Raw genomic sequence first — 13,078 nt, 5'->3', positions numbered from 1 at the left:
ATATATCTTTATTATTAATCATTGTATTTGTTCTTTGTGCAACATTTATTTAAATTTATGGGCTTTAATCTATGTTTGTGCATCTTTCAAAAATGTTACTGATGTTATTTTGCTTTTTATCCAACTCCCATTACTCCTAGAGTCACTCTGTGTTTATGCAGTTGGTGCTAATCAGCTGCTCTGATGCTCTGTTCTGTGAATCATCCTGTTGAACTGGAAGTGTAGCTTTATGCAATATCCATCCATCCATGTTCCTAACCACTTTTAGGAGGCTAGAACTTGTCCGCACTGACACTGGGTGAGAGATGGGAGTACCAGTCCATCACAGGGCTGACACACACAGGCAAACACATCTTATTTAGAATCACCACTTAACCTAGCATCAGCCATGTGTTTGGACTGTTACAGAAAGTGTGTTTGATAAACATTTACAAGTAAAACAGTAAATCAAATCATGAAAAAGTACAATATTTCCTGCTGATAATTACACATTCATATTGGACTGGGTGAATGTTATTGACCATCGTGTGTGTGTGTGTGTGTGTGTGTGTGTGTGTGTGTGTGTGTGTGTGTGTGTGTGTGTGTGTGTGTGTGTACAGCCTGGCAAAACACATGGTTCATAAAAAATTGAATATGTCAGAATTAATGAAACCCTGAGGCTGATGGTCAGAAACGGATTGCACCTTTCAGTCCCCTCAGGCCAGAGAGGAGCTAATGCTCTTTCAGTCTGCACCAACCTAAAAATTTTACAACATGTTCAATTAAAAATTGAACATGCTGTATATGAAATTTAAAATGTAATGTTCTGTAAAAGGGCAAGCTTCACTGCATGCAGGTGGAAGTGCTCTGCTTTCTTCTTCAAATTGTGAACATCTGTGTGGCTACAACAGGCATAAAGCTAATAATCCTGGAGACACAGTGTGGGTATTTACAAACCATCACTGAAAAGAATATCTGTCAGTCCTGCAAACAGGGTGGGAACCAATAGCTTATAGATTTTGAGCTAGAAAGCATTCTGTACCTGGATCCTTAGTTTGTCTCCCGTCTGTCTGATCCGTTTGATTATATTAGTACATATTTCCTGTCTGTCTACAATGCACTAAATCCCAGAAATAAAGTTAAGTCAAAAGAAATAGATTTTTAAGAGCCATCCACTTAATTTTCTTCCCCTTATCCAATTCAAGGTTGCGGTTGGGGGGTTGCATTTGGACCAGTCTGTTGTAGGGGTGACATAGATAACCATTTTTAAAACCAATCCTTAAAATTGAAAATTGGAAAATATTGCATTTATCTACACTACACTACACTCTTGGCAAACATCTTTAAATCTCTGTGTCAGTATAGTGGTACGAGGTCACTTACACATTACAAGAGCTACTCGGCAAACAGAGCCCATGTCACGAAGCTCCCAGTGCACAGTTTTGTGCTGATGTTAATGCCAAAGTAGGTTAGGAACTTTGCAGGTATTGAGTCAGCAGAGCATTGGTGACTTTTAAACCCTACGCACCACCGATTTAACTTTACTTAGTGCCCCATTTTATGGCTCTGCTGTGTTGTTCCTAAATACTTCCACTTTGCAATAATTTCACTTACAGTTGATTGCAAATTATATGGCAGAGAAGAAATTTCACAGACTGATTTGCTGCAATTGTAGCACCCTATTATCAGTATCATACTTGAATTCAGTGAGCTCTTTAGGATAAACCCATTTTTAAGAATGTTTCTAAGTCATACTGTGTTTCTGAGGAGACCTGAATTCAAAGATTGAGAGGTGTGGCCCAATAGTGTGATATGGAACATACATTTTCTAGCAAAAATGTGAACTTCCCAAACTCAAACTGATAAAGACACCATTGAACAGACTGAAAATAATCCTCTGGAGCCATAGAAGGTGTTATAATGTTGTTTTTAAAGCCTGGGCAGTACTCGATGTAATGCATTAACAGGGCTTAAAGTGTAAAATCAAATATGTCTCATTTAAATTGTAAAACACAGTTTTAATACATCGTGAAATAACAACTTCCCTAGTGTACATCAGGATCTGAGTGTAGAAATGGAGCCAAATTGACCAAATTTGCATCTCAACTGTAGCTTTTAGCTCTTATTTAAAATGCTCCTGTCTTCATTTGTGTCCTGTAATGTGTGTTCAGTGATCACTAAAGAGAAACTAATGAAGGATGAGTAATTTTCCTTGTATCACCAAAGGTACTTAATGAAAGGAGTCCCTCACAGTATCTTGTACTCTGGGTGGATTTCAGGTCGGTTTTATGAAGGAAAACTTCATGAAACTGGAAATTAATCTTCATATCAAGTGTAATATATTGTTAGTTTGCTCGTTTCTAAATGACATGAGATGAATGTGTGTAAATTATGTTGAACAGGTTGCTTTTTATTTTGTGTTACAGCAATAACATGCATCGTTTGTGGGTTTGTAAAATTTGTGCTTCTAAATATGCACAGAAGGTTACATGTTTTTGGATAGCTACAGTGATCAGAGGTAGTCATCACTGGAAAACCATAAGAGGCATATAAATATTTTTCTAAATAAGACTCCAAAAGAAAAATAGAGATTACAGTAGCTGCCTGCAGACGAGTGCTTTGAAAAAAATGAATGGGACACAAATAGCACATTTATCACTTATGATAGTACTTGAATGTAAAAAATGTAAGCACTTAGTCTGAACTCTGTGTATCTGATTATACTGCATGGATTTCATGTAACAGTCTTGCTTTGCTGGTTTGTTTCCTCTAGGGCAGGGCTCTGCTGTCCAGCCTCCAGGGACTGAAAGCAAGAGGAATTCAGCTGAAAATCTCAACTGGAATAGCTAACTCAACTGAGCTCACTAAACTCAGTAATCACACCTAGCTCTTACTTTCATTGCTTTATATGTTATGACATAACACATAAGATGTTATGTTGTGTTTAGATCTGACTGTTCAGCCCTTTGCTCCCCCTGGTCACATTTTCAGTCTTTCAGTCTCTCACCATCTTTCCTATCCCCTGTCTCTATTTGTATGGCTTCTGGCAGATTTGTCTTTATCCTCCTCCATGTCTCACATGTAACTCCCTTTTCTCTCCATCTCTAGATGCTGAGGTTCACTATATTAACATGGCAGCTCTGACCAAAGGCAACCTTCACTCCTCCTTCTGGGTGGTCGACAGGAAACATTTCTACATCGGCAGTGCCAGCATGGACTGGAGATCTCTGGCCACCGTACTGCCACCATACTTTACAATACCCACAGAAATACTTACAGAGACTTTGGAGAAAAATCAACCAAATTTTACTTCTGTGATTTCTGAGGCAGGATAGTAACACAAATTATTGAAATTTGGTATTGTTAATGTAAAGTTCTCGTAATGATCTATTGGATCGAACTTTACATTTCGCAAGGTATGAGCCAGTATAGCTTAAAAACAGCATTGTTGACGAAACAAGAATATTCAGATTTAATGTATTTGTAGAGTGCTGTGCAAATATTATAGGCACCAAGAGGGAAGCTAGAATGTTTTTTAATGAATACACAAATAGTTTTATTCGTCTAACTGTACACAAATTCATTCTGTTCAATTTTATTTATATTGCATCGACTCACGCCACCAGTTGCCTCTATGCAGGAATTAGAAAGAAATACTGAATCATACCAACATTTAGTGTGAAAACTCTTAAGTTCTTTTAGAACTTAAACACCTAAAACATTTTGAAAGTGCTGTATATACACTCACCAGGCACTTCATTATGTACACTTTCTTAACTGTTTGTTACTGCAGCCAATCACATGGCAGCTACCCAGTGCGTTTAGGCATGTAGATAAGATCAAGACAACCTGCTGAAGTTCGAGCCGCTCTGCGATGTCGATATAGAATAAGAGGAATGAAGAATCCTTCCACAGTCTTGCTGAATCTGTGCCACAAAGAACTAAAGCAACTGTTGAAGGCAAAAGGGGGTTCAACTATATCTGTGTAGATGTTTCTGTAGGTCCAAGCGTTACTAGCAAAGTGTACCTAACAGAGAACAATAGTTAGCACACAGTCAGTTTATATCTGTGTATATGTTTTTGTGAGCGCAGGAGGTGGCGTCCAAAAATAGAGAATCCAGAATCTTTCATCTGTTTTTCAAAGGTAGACAGCTCATTAAAGTGTGAGACCGTTTGTTAGTGAGGGCCTTAATTTAGGAAGATGAACTGCAAGGAGCACAAGGTAACTATTCAAAAGTATTTGTCAGGTCAGCATGTTTGATGCATTCTCAGCCAGGCTTATATTGATGCTACATTGTATTTAAATTAGACCACAAAACAAACAGACTGACATTGTTCTTTTCCTTCCTTATTTCTGTAGATATCTATGAAAATAGGTTATGGACTAGATTTTTAGTCTATTGAGGAGTGCATATATTCGCGTTTTTTTTAAAAAAGACAATGGCAAGAGTTTAGTAACACATGAGCTGCAAGAGAAGAATTTATTAGAAATGCTTTACTCATATGAACACTGCTGGGTTGTGTAGAATGACAGAAAGAAAAGGTGACTCCAAGAACTGCATGGTGAGAATCAAAAAAATGACAAGTGCCACTTTGAAATGGTACTGAGAGCAAAAAAGAAGATCAGGAACAGAAAGGCTCACTGCGGCATATTTACATTCCCTGCTGTTTTTGTCAGGATAGACTAAGGCTTGGAATTGAATTAGGCATGCGGACAATATGGCCTGACGTGGAAATATCAGAGAAATGTGTGTGTATGTAGATGAATGCATAAAAGTGTTAAAACAGTAAAACAGGTTAATATTAGTTGGAAGGTAAATGTTGATGGAGATGATAGGCAAAGGCTGATTCAAATAACTAAAGGCAAAAATGAAGATATACATCTTTAATTATGTAAATGCTGCCGGTTTCAATTGTTGTTTTGCTCTACAAAATGTGTTTGTTTATTTTTTTGTTTGTTTTTTAGAGGAAGGAGCTGGGTGTGTTGGTGTACAACTGCAGCTGTCTGGCTCTGGACCTCCACAAAGTGTTCAGTCTCTACTGGGGTCTCCAGTATAAAGACTTTATTCCCTCCTTCTGGTCCAAGCGCCTATTTGCTGTATCCAACAGAGACACGCCACTGAATCTCACAATCAATGGCACAAAAGCCTTGGCCTATGTTTCTGTAAGTAACATTTAAAGTATTAGTTTGCATTATAAATGAATTAATTCATTGGTTCATGTAGCAAACACACACTTTTTGGAGTCCAAAACCCCAACTTTTGGTAAATTACAATACATATTTGCTGAAATTAGACATAAATATAAGTGCGTGCAGTACACATTAGTGTAAAAGCTGCCTGCAGTGGTGGCGACAGCTTAGGAGAGGGAACGTTAATTTTTCATAGAGTCCTCTGCAGGATGCTGTGTCTTTCAGTGTCCTTATCTTCTTGGACAAGAGTGATGGTGATCCAGCAGAAAAAAAATGTTGATTCGGCTAAGCTGTCCATTTCAGTAATATTAAAATGAACACAAAAAGCACACTCAAGCACACACTCTGAGTTAATGATTCATAGGGTACAGTGCCTGTCAGCAAGGAAGTTAAAACTGAAACTTTAATCCTCACTTATTCACACAACGAGAAACCCTGATGCTCATTTACAATGATAATAACGAGGAAAGCTCAGTCAGTTATTATGATTATAACAGCTTTAATGATCACAGTGGCAACTCTGTAGTTTACGAAGATTCCTGTGGTAATAATTATCTGTTTACACAATGCTCTTGTGATCACTGTTGTGTGTATCTTTAAAGAGGAGTACGCAACACCAACATTCCCTAATTCTCTGTTGACAGAGCTCACCGGATGTTTTCATTCCCAAACATCGCAGCAGTGATCTGGAAGCTATTGCCAGGGTCATCCAAGAAGCCAACCATTTCATATATATCTCCATTACTGATTACCTGCCCCTCATCGGCAGAAACACCAGCAGGTTAGAGCAAATATGCTGCCGCACAGTGACTTGGCAGGCATTTATCACCAGTGGCTTGAGTGCAGTGTTTAAACTGCGTATGTGCCGGACCAGCTGCATGCCTAATTCTGCGTGTATTTGTATCCGTGCCAAGGTACTGGTCGCGTATCGACAGCCTTATAAGAGAGGCTCTGATCCTGAGGAATGTACGAGTCCGTCTGCTGATAAGTTGCTCGGAAAAGACTCATCCGCTAACTTTCAACTTCATCTGGTCCCTGAGGAGTCTGTGCATGGAGCAGGCCAACTGCTCACTAGAAGCTGTAAGTTCAGGGCCAATATGCACTATTTTCATCTCTACAGATACTCTTTATCAAAGCTCACTGCATAACTGTGCATGTGTGTGTACGTGTATGCAGAAATTCTTCAACCCCAGGGGCCAGAGGGATGTCAGTCTCGAAGGAATAAACCACAACAGGTTTATGGTTACAGACAGAGCCATTTATTTAGGTGAGCTCATCGACTAGACTTTATGACTGTGGCCTATATGTCTGCTCACTTTATGCCTATGACCTATTTTTAGTGGACCTAAAGGAATACTTCCTCTTTTGTTTTCTTTCTGACAGTGAGAATAAAAGATCAATATGATGAGGAAATTTGCCTAACACAGATGAAAAAAATATACAAGGGGAAATGACTGTACTGGCACTCTAAGGTCAAAAACACTATAATCAGATGTTCAGAGGTTAATTATATGTGTGCTTCATTTGTTTAAGCTTTATCACTAACCAGGAAAACAACCCTAAATACAAATTAAAATAATTTAGTGATAATGAAGCAACAAGCTAGGCCAGACACTGTGATTTGGGGAAAGCCTCGCTGAGGATCTGCTGCATCTCGTAACCCTGGCAAGTTCACCTGATACCTTTGCTAGAGGCAGGAGGGAGGGTGTTGCACAAAACTAGAGCAAATGTACGTATGGTGCAAGTATGAACAGTGTTTGAGGCATGTGGTCCAGTCTCTGAAATTCAGCTAAATCATCTCCAAAATCTGGATGTTGATCCATTTTTATGGAAAACAATAACCAGACAGTGAGCATCCGAGACAGGAAAGTCCGTGGCACCCATCGACTGAATATAAAAACCTAATGTAGCCACTGTATCATCAACAAAATTGATTTGTGTAGTCCTGTTTTGAACTCTCGACTTGAGTGTTTTGACCATCACCATACTGGTAACCAAACTTAGCGAAGATTATCCTGCTTTGCTGCCTGTTCTACTTACTACGGGAGCACACGTTACAAAATGAACAACCTTTTCTTTGAGATGCTCCCTTTAGTGGTCACCACTGCCGCCATCTCACCCTATCCCTACCATCCTCTTCTATCGCTCCAGCCCTCTGCATGTCCTCCTTCACCACATCCATGAACCTCCTGTGTGGTCTTCCTCTTTTCCTCCTGCCTGGCAGCTCCATCTTCAGCATCCTTTCTCTAGTATATTCACTATCACTCTTCTGCACTATACAAATCATCTCAACCTTGCCTCCCTAACTTCCCTCTGATAAGTATAAAAATAAGAATAACTTTTTTGATCCAAGAGGGAAATTCATGTCTGACATAGCTCATCTGCTATTTGTATAAGAACTGAAAAGCCTGACGGATGTTTTTTTGTTCCATAAAGATTTTATAATGTAGGTGCTCAGAGTTGTTCAGGATGGCTTCTAACATCTTTAGTGTGTATCCTTCCTCCACCTCCTTCAGCATGTCCAGTCTGGCTCCAATAACAGAGCCAGCTTTCCTCCAGCCTTCTTGCCTCCTTGTTCCTGATGCTGCCTCACCAGCAGGCTGCAGCACAGAACAGCACACTTGCCACCACAGACTGATAGAACATCTGCAGCATTGTACTAAAGATGCAGTTTTCTTAACAAAAAGAGGTGACTTTGCCCCTTTGCAAATTAGACTCTTCCCTATTCAGGGAAGTGTCTAATTTGTTGTCTAGGTGATGTACTCATTTCTAATCTTTTGCCTCCTGCCTTTTTATTTGTGCCACTCTCTTCAAACTATAGCAGTTCTCACTACTGCTATGTAAACCTTCCTTTACCTTACCCTCATGCTGCTCCTGTCACATATCACCCCACTCAAGGAGACTCTCCCTGCTGGAAAGTGAAGAGAATGCAGGTTGAATATACAGACCTAAAACCCACAAGTTATATCAATCATCACTGTTCGGTTGCAAATGAGTTCATCGTACAATTTCCACTTTGATTTACAATCTATAAACTCAGATATGCTTTTCAGTTCTTCAGTTCAGTTCCATCTACAAGTTACCCAAAACTGCGATGTCATTTGTGTTTCTCACTGTGGTCTATTTCCTGACAGGTAATCTTGACTGGGAGGGGGATGAGTTTACCTTTAATGCAGGAGCAGGCCTTGTGATCAGTAAGCTAGAAGATATCGACGACAGGAACTTCACCGTCGTGGAGCAGTTACAGGCTGCGTTTGAGCGGGACTGGTTTTCACACTACACCATCCCCCTGCAGGCTAATAAATTCCTGGTTTGCAACAAGCACCAGATCAAACCAATGGTGTTACTCAAAGCCAGCCAGCTACGCAATGGACCACTGCCTATTCAGAAAGGGCAGCATAATAAAGGATCTATACTACCAAGAAATCATCACAAAGTTGTTGGACAGACACCGGACGAAACAAGGCACCGTAACGACAGACTGAGCAAACTTACTCGACAAGGCACTGCTAGTGGGTTAGTGCCAGTTATGGACAACTACCAAGAGAGGAGTCAAATGAAAATGAGTCGCTTTGACCAAAAACAGGTAGAAATAAAAGGTAACGCCGACAATCCAATGGAAGTACCCAGTCAGTCCGCTGAGAGCAGTGGTGGCAGAGAGATCGCCAATGGATTTGTGTGACCACAAAAATCATGTTTGAAGAACTTCTTTCCTCCAGTGGCATTGGACTTCCAACACTGGGTCTTTGTAGCAGTTTATTATTGTGATTTTATAGAAAGACACTTTTCAAATTTAGGTATCTGGTTTGCAGGACTTGATAAAAGGAAGAACTCAGGAAGGAAAGTAAATGCTCCACAGCAGGCTGGCACTTTTGATTCTTTACAAATGAAACCAAATCATTTTGGTTTAGAATTCTGATTAATAGGCTAATAATATTTTACAACCTTACAACTTATATATTATTTTTTGTCCTTGTTTAGATCTCCCAGGAAAGGAAATAAATTGCACTGATTGCCTAAATATTGTATGTCACTTAAGCTAACATTCATAATTAATCACCCTTTAAAAGGAGGGATAACAGCTGCATGTGAAGAGGCAGGAGGCACGTTAGCATATGTAGCTACAGTCGCTACATCTGGCATTCAGAATTCACCACACACAGGTTACCACACACCTTAAGCTGTTGCAGATCTCTAACTGCCTCTGTGCTCTCAATGGTCTTGAATATGTTAGCCTAAAGTAAACAGGTTTATGCTTTTCCCATAGTATTCACTCACACCAGAACATTATTTAAATTGCAAAATTCTTAAAAACAACAATTAAGCAGAGACTGAAATAAAAGTTTAATCGGCTTCCTGGAAACAAACAGCTTCATGTGGCTGAGCCAAGTAATGTATTGATCTCTAATTGTAAGCATTAGTTGTTTTAGAAAAAAAAGCTGATGAAGTGGGCCTTTTAAGGGATTGCTCAAACCATGTCCACCATGTTTTATTTCCATTTCCAGAAGTATGAATATGGGTGCATTGTTCCACTGCATGACTGAATTAGATGATGCATTTGATGGCTTAGCATCCTCCATCAGCCACTACTTTCAATAAAGCAAGCTGTGGTTTTTTATGGTGGAAGGAGGGGGAGCTAATGATCCAGAAGGGTCTTAAAAGATCATTATCGATAACCATAAACAAATCCTGGGATTAGAGGTGGATTGCATGGATATCTGTAGTATCCTTTCAAACCCAGCATTGTGACTTATTGAACACATACTGAAGTAGCGTTAAGACGAAAGGGGCCAGAGGGTCTCTGCTGTCAACCAAATCAATACAATGAATTTTTAACAGAGCTTGACAGAGGCAGTTGCTGTATTTTAACCTCAAGGACATGTTGGCCTGTAATGTCATGCCTGTGACAGAATATATATTCCCTTTATCTTGTGGAGATAGAGCTACAAATCTAGCATCTTTAGTTTATACTTGACTGAAAGCTTGAAGCAACATTTATTTGCATTTCGAATGATTGCATGTTTACACACTCTTTGCTACAAGTGTAACCTTTAGAAATGATTCTTGTGGGATTTATAATAATACAGAAGGTTTTTTTTTTCAACTTTCAAAGCCATTAACTGAGTAAAGTCAAAAACACCACCAGAGAGAAAATCGTAGGGATGTCTGTGTCTAAAATGTATATATGTGTTGCTATGGAGTGTTTAACATGACAGCGCCACATGCGTCATCAGTGTTACGTCTGATTTCAGGAGAGAATTAATTGACAAGTCTTCTGATAATGTATTAATTACATAAACAGTAATTTTCTATCATTAATATATGAGGTGACGTTTCTTGATCCAACTAATAAAGATATTAGCAATTTAATCAGCAATGAAAACAAAACATTAGTTCCATCCCTAAAACAATATCTCGGGTTTGGTAATTTTTCAGGCTGTGTACCATTTGAAAAACGAATCTCTGTCGAGGTTCTCAGTCATCCACGCCGTGGTAGTCCTAAGCATGTTACGTGAAGGCAGCTGGATCTTTTTAAATTGGCACATGGATCAAAAGGAAGTCCAGTTTTCTTCATTTCAGGGGCTTGGGATTTCAAATGTTTGTTGGCCAATATCGAGTCAGTTGAAACTTGGGTAGCTGTTGCCATCTAGTGGATGTCACGAGGCAAGTTACTTGCTTTCACTTAAAAGTTGCTATTAAATGTTAAATGAAAAATTCAGCCTTGATCAAGCAACATGTTGGTTCACAGCTGCTGATTTTATGCACGTGTAACATGCATAACAGGCAGTTCCATGAGCATGTGTGTGTTTTATCAGATAACACTTAACTGACTCTATCCTGAGAGCGATTCTTTCACACCAGAATGTATAAACTATAAACAATAATAATACCATTTAAAAAATTATTTCATTCTGAAAAGCAAAAAACTTTTTTTTACTACTTATGTGTACCCTAAGAACCTATACCTTTCTGTGCAAGACACAGCCACGTATCTATCTATAATAATTACTTCATAAAAGTATCCTTAAATGACAAACACAGTCGTTTTTTATTTGTAGCATAACTTCTCCATACCAAGTGAGTAGACTTTGAGATTATGACAATAATAATATCTATGTGTAAAGCACTGTCACCACACTGTAATGCTTATCTGCCAGCTGACCTGGAGTCAGATTCACTACTATACGCTGCTATAATCTATGATTGTCATATGGGGAGGGCGGTAACGCTGGTACTGCATTCTGCCCAGGTTTTTATGGTTTTTGTGTTTTGTAACTATTCTGTTTTGGAAAACAAATCTTTTTCCAGTTACAGTGGGGATTATTTCAGCTCTGTACACAGTACAGAGTACACAGATGCCAAGATTTAAGTGGTTTAAAATCTGCTACATGCAACTTATAGAGTCAGAGCAAAATTTTAAAAAAACAAAAAAACAAACTGGAATGTTTCTGAATTGTGTGTTGTCTGCCTGTCCATTGCTCCAGCGAAATGTTCATTTTTTAGTGAAAACTCTGTAACAGATCATATTTTTCTTGTACACAGAAGGGCAGAACTGCTTATTTTAGCAAAACAAAGCACTATTACCGAGAGATACATTTCAAATACTGCCTGTAAAGCTTTTTAAATGTTGCCTACCTTTAGTATGTTTTTTCGGCATGACTGCTGCTTGCATGCCTTGCCTTTATGAGCTGTGCACAGTAGCTATGAGCCTTTCTTGAGATGATGCTAATAATGAAATCTTGTACCTTTAAAGATACAGAAGGAATGTATATTTATTGAATATCCTTGTCAATGCGCACTACTAAATTATGTGATCACTCGATTTTTACTATTAATAAAAAATAAGCATCTTAGCTTATGTTTCTCTGTGCGTTTGTGTGTGTATGTGTGTCTGTTTAGTGATCTGGCTTTCGTTAAGTAAAGTGGTTTACCTCAGAAGTTAATCCTTAGTACATCGCTGCACATTCAGGTTACACAGACAAGGCCCTGTGTAACCAGAATGGACAATCAAAGAAGCCTTACCACAGGATGGCGAATAACAATAATCATCATAATCATATTTAATAATTGCAATCATATTTACCATAATACCATAATAATTAGATTTGCCACAGGATGAAGCTAATGTGAGATTAAAATTAGTACCACGGCCAACTTAAAACATAATCTACGTACAGTAATGTGCAAAAGTCTTGAGTCAACTCTCATTTCTTTATATTTTGCTTCCAAGGAGCCAGACATTCGTCTAATTGTTAAAGTGGTCTTGAGTCATAGTTCTTCTTTTTGCACTGGCTTTTTTTTCTCACTCGTTTCAAATTCTTGTACCCGATTATTTTCAAAGGAACATTTTTGTCATTGTTGTTGTTGTTTCTTAAGCCACTTAAACCTCTGTTGTAGACAGACAACATACAAAGAACCAATTTAAGTTGTTTTGTTACCACTAGCCTGTTGCAAAGGTTCATCATTTGTTCCCATTTCTTTAAATCTATGAAAATTCCCAAAGATAACATAGTTTGATCAACACAAAAGAGTATTTTTTGGATGATCAATGTATTTCCCAAACTGCTAGTGGCTGAAAACATGACATAAGTTGGCAAAATGTGCAAGAGAACAGGAGGACAAATTAATTCCATCATCAGACCTTCAAAAAAAGAGAATAGTAAAGGCTGATTCCCAGCATAATATAAAGAAATGAGGGGTTACTCGAGATTTCTGCATAGTAATATTTTTAAATATTTAACACTCATACTATTTATTTCATTTTAACTTATATTTCTACTATATGTAATTTCATTTTTATGTGAAGCATAAAAACAACAAATAAAGGGAGTAGAATCTGAAAACGTTTGGTTCACCATACATTGCTTTTTGAGATAGCACACGCTAAATGGTAACAAAAAGTACAAA

General features: G+C 38.4%; 1 protein-coding gene across 2 annotated transcripts in view; it reads left to right on the top strand.

The window, feature by feature from the left end:
* Positions 1–12,024, top strand: part of LOC101487814 (inactive phospholipase D5) — a 73,202-nt gene extending 61,178 nt beyond the window's left edge. For both annotated transcript variants that reach the window (XM_076891521.1, XM_004570081.3), the window contains 7 exons: positions 2,753–2,852; positions 3,088–3,215; positions 4,946–5,143; positions 5,815–5,951; positions 6,085–6,250; positions 6,347–6,437; positions 8,305–12,024. In XM_076891521.1, coding sequence (XP_076747636.1) covers positions 2,753–2,852; positions 3,088–3,215; positions 4,946–5,143; positions 5,815–5,951; positions 6,085–6,250; positions 6,347–6,437; positions 8,305–8,852 — 1,368 coding nt within the window. In that variant the 3' untranslated portion in view covers positions 8,853–12,024. The remainder of the gene's footprint in view (positions 1–2,752; positions 2,853–3,087; positions 3,216–4,945; positions 5,144–5,814; positions 5,952–6,084; positions 6,251–6,346; positions 6,438–8,304) is intronic.
* Positions 12,025–13,078: the final 1,054 nt, after the last annotated feature.

The sequence above is a fragment of the Maylandia zebra genome, linkage group LG13 (assembly GCF_041146795.1).
Source record: "Maylandia zebra isolate NMK-2024a linkage group LG13, Mzebra_GT3a, whole genome shotgun sequence".
Lineage (NCBI taxonomy): Eukaryota > Metazoa > Chordata > Actinopteri > Cichliformes > Cichlidae > Maylandia > Maylandia zebra.
This window is presented reverse-complemented; position numbering and strand designations above follow the sequence as displayed.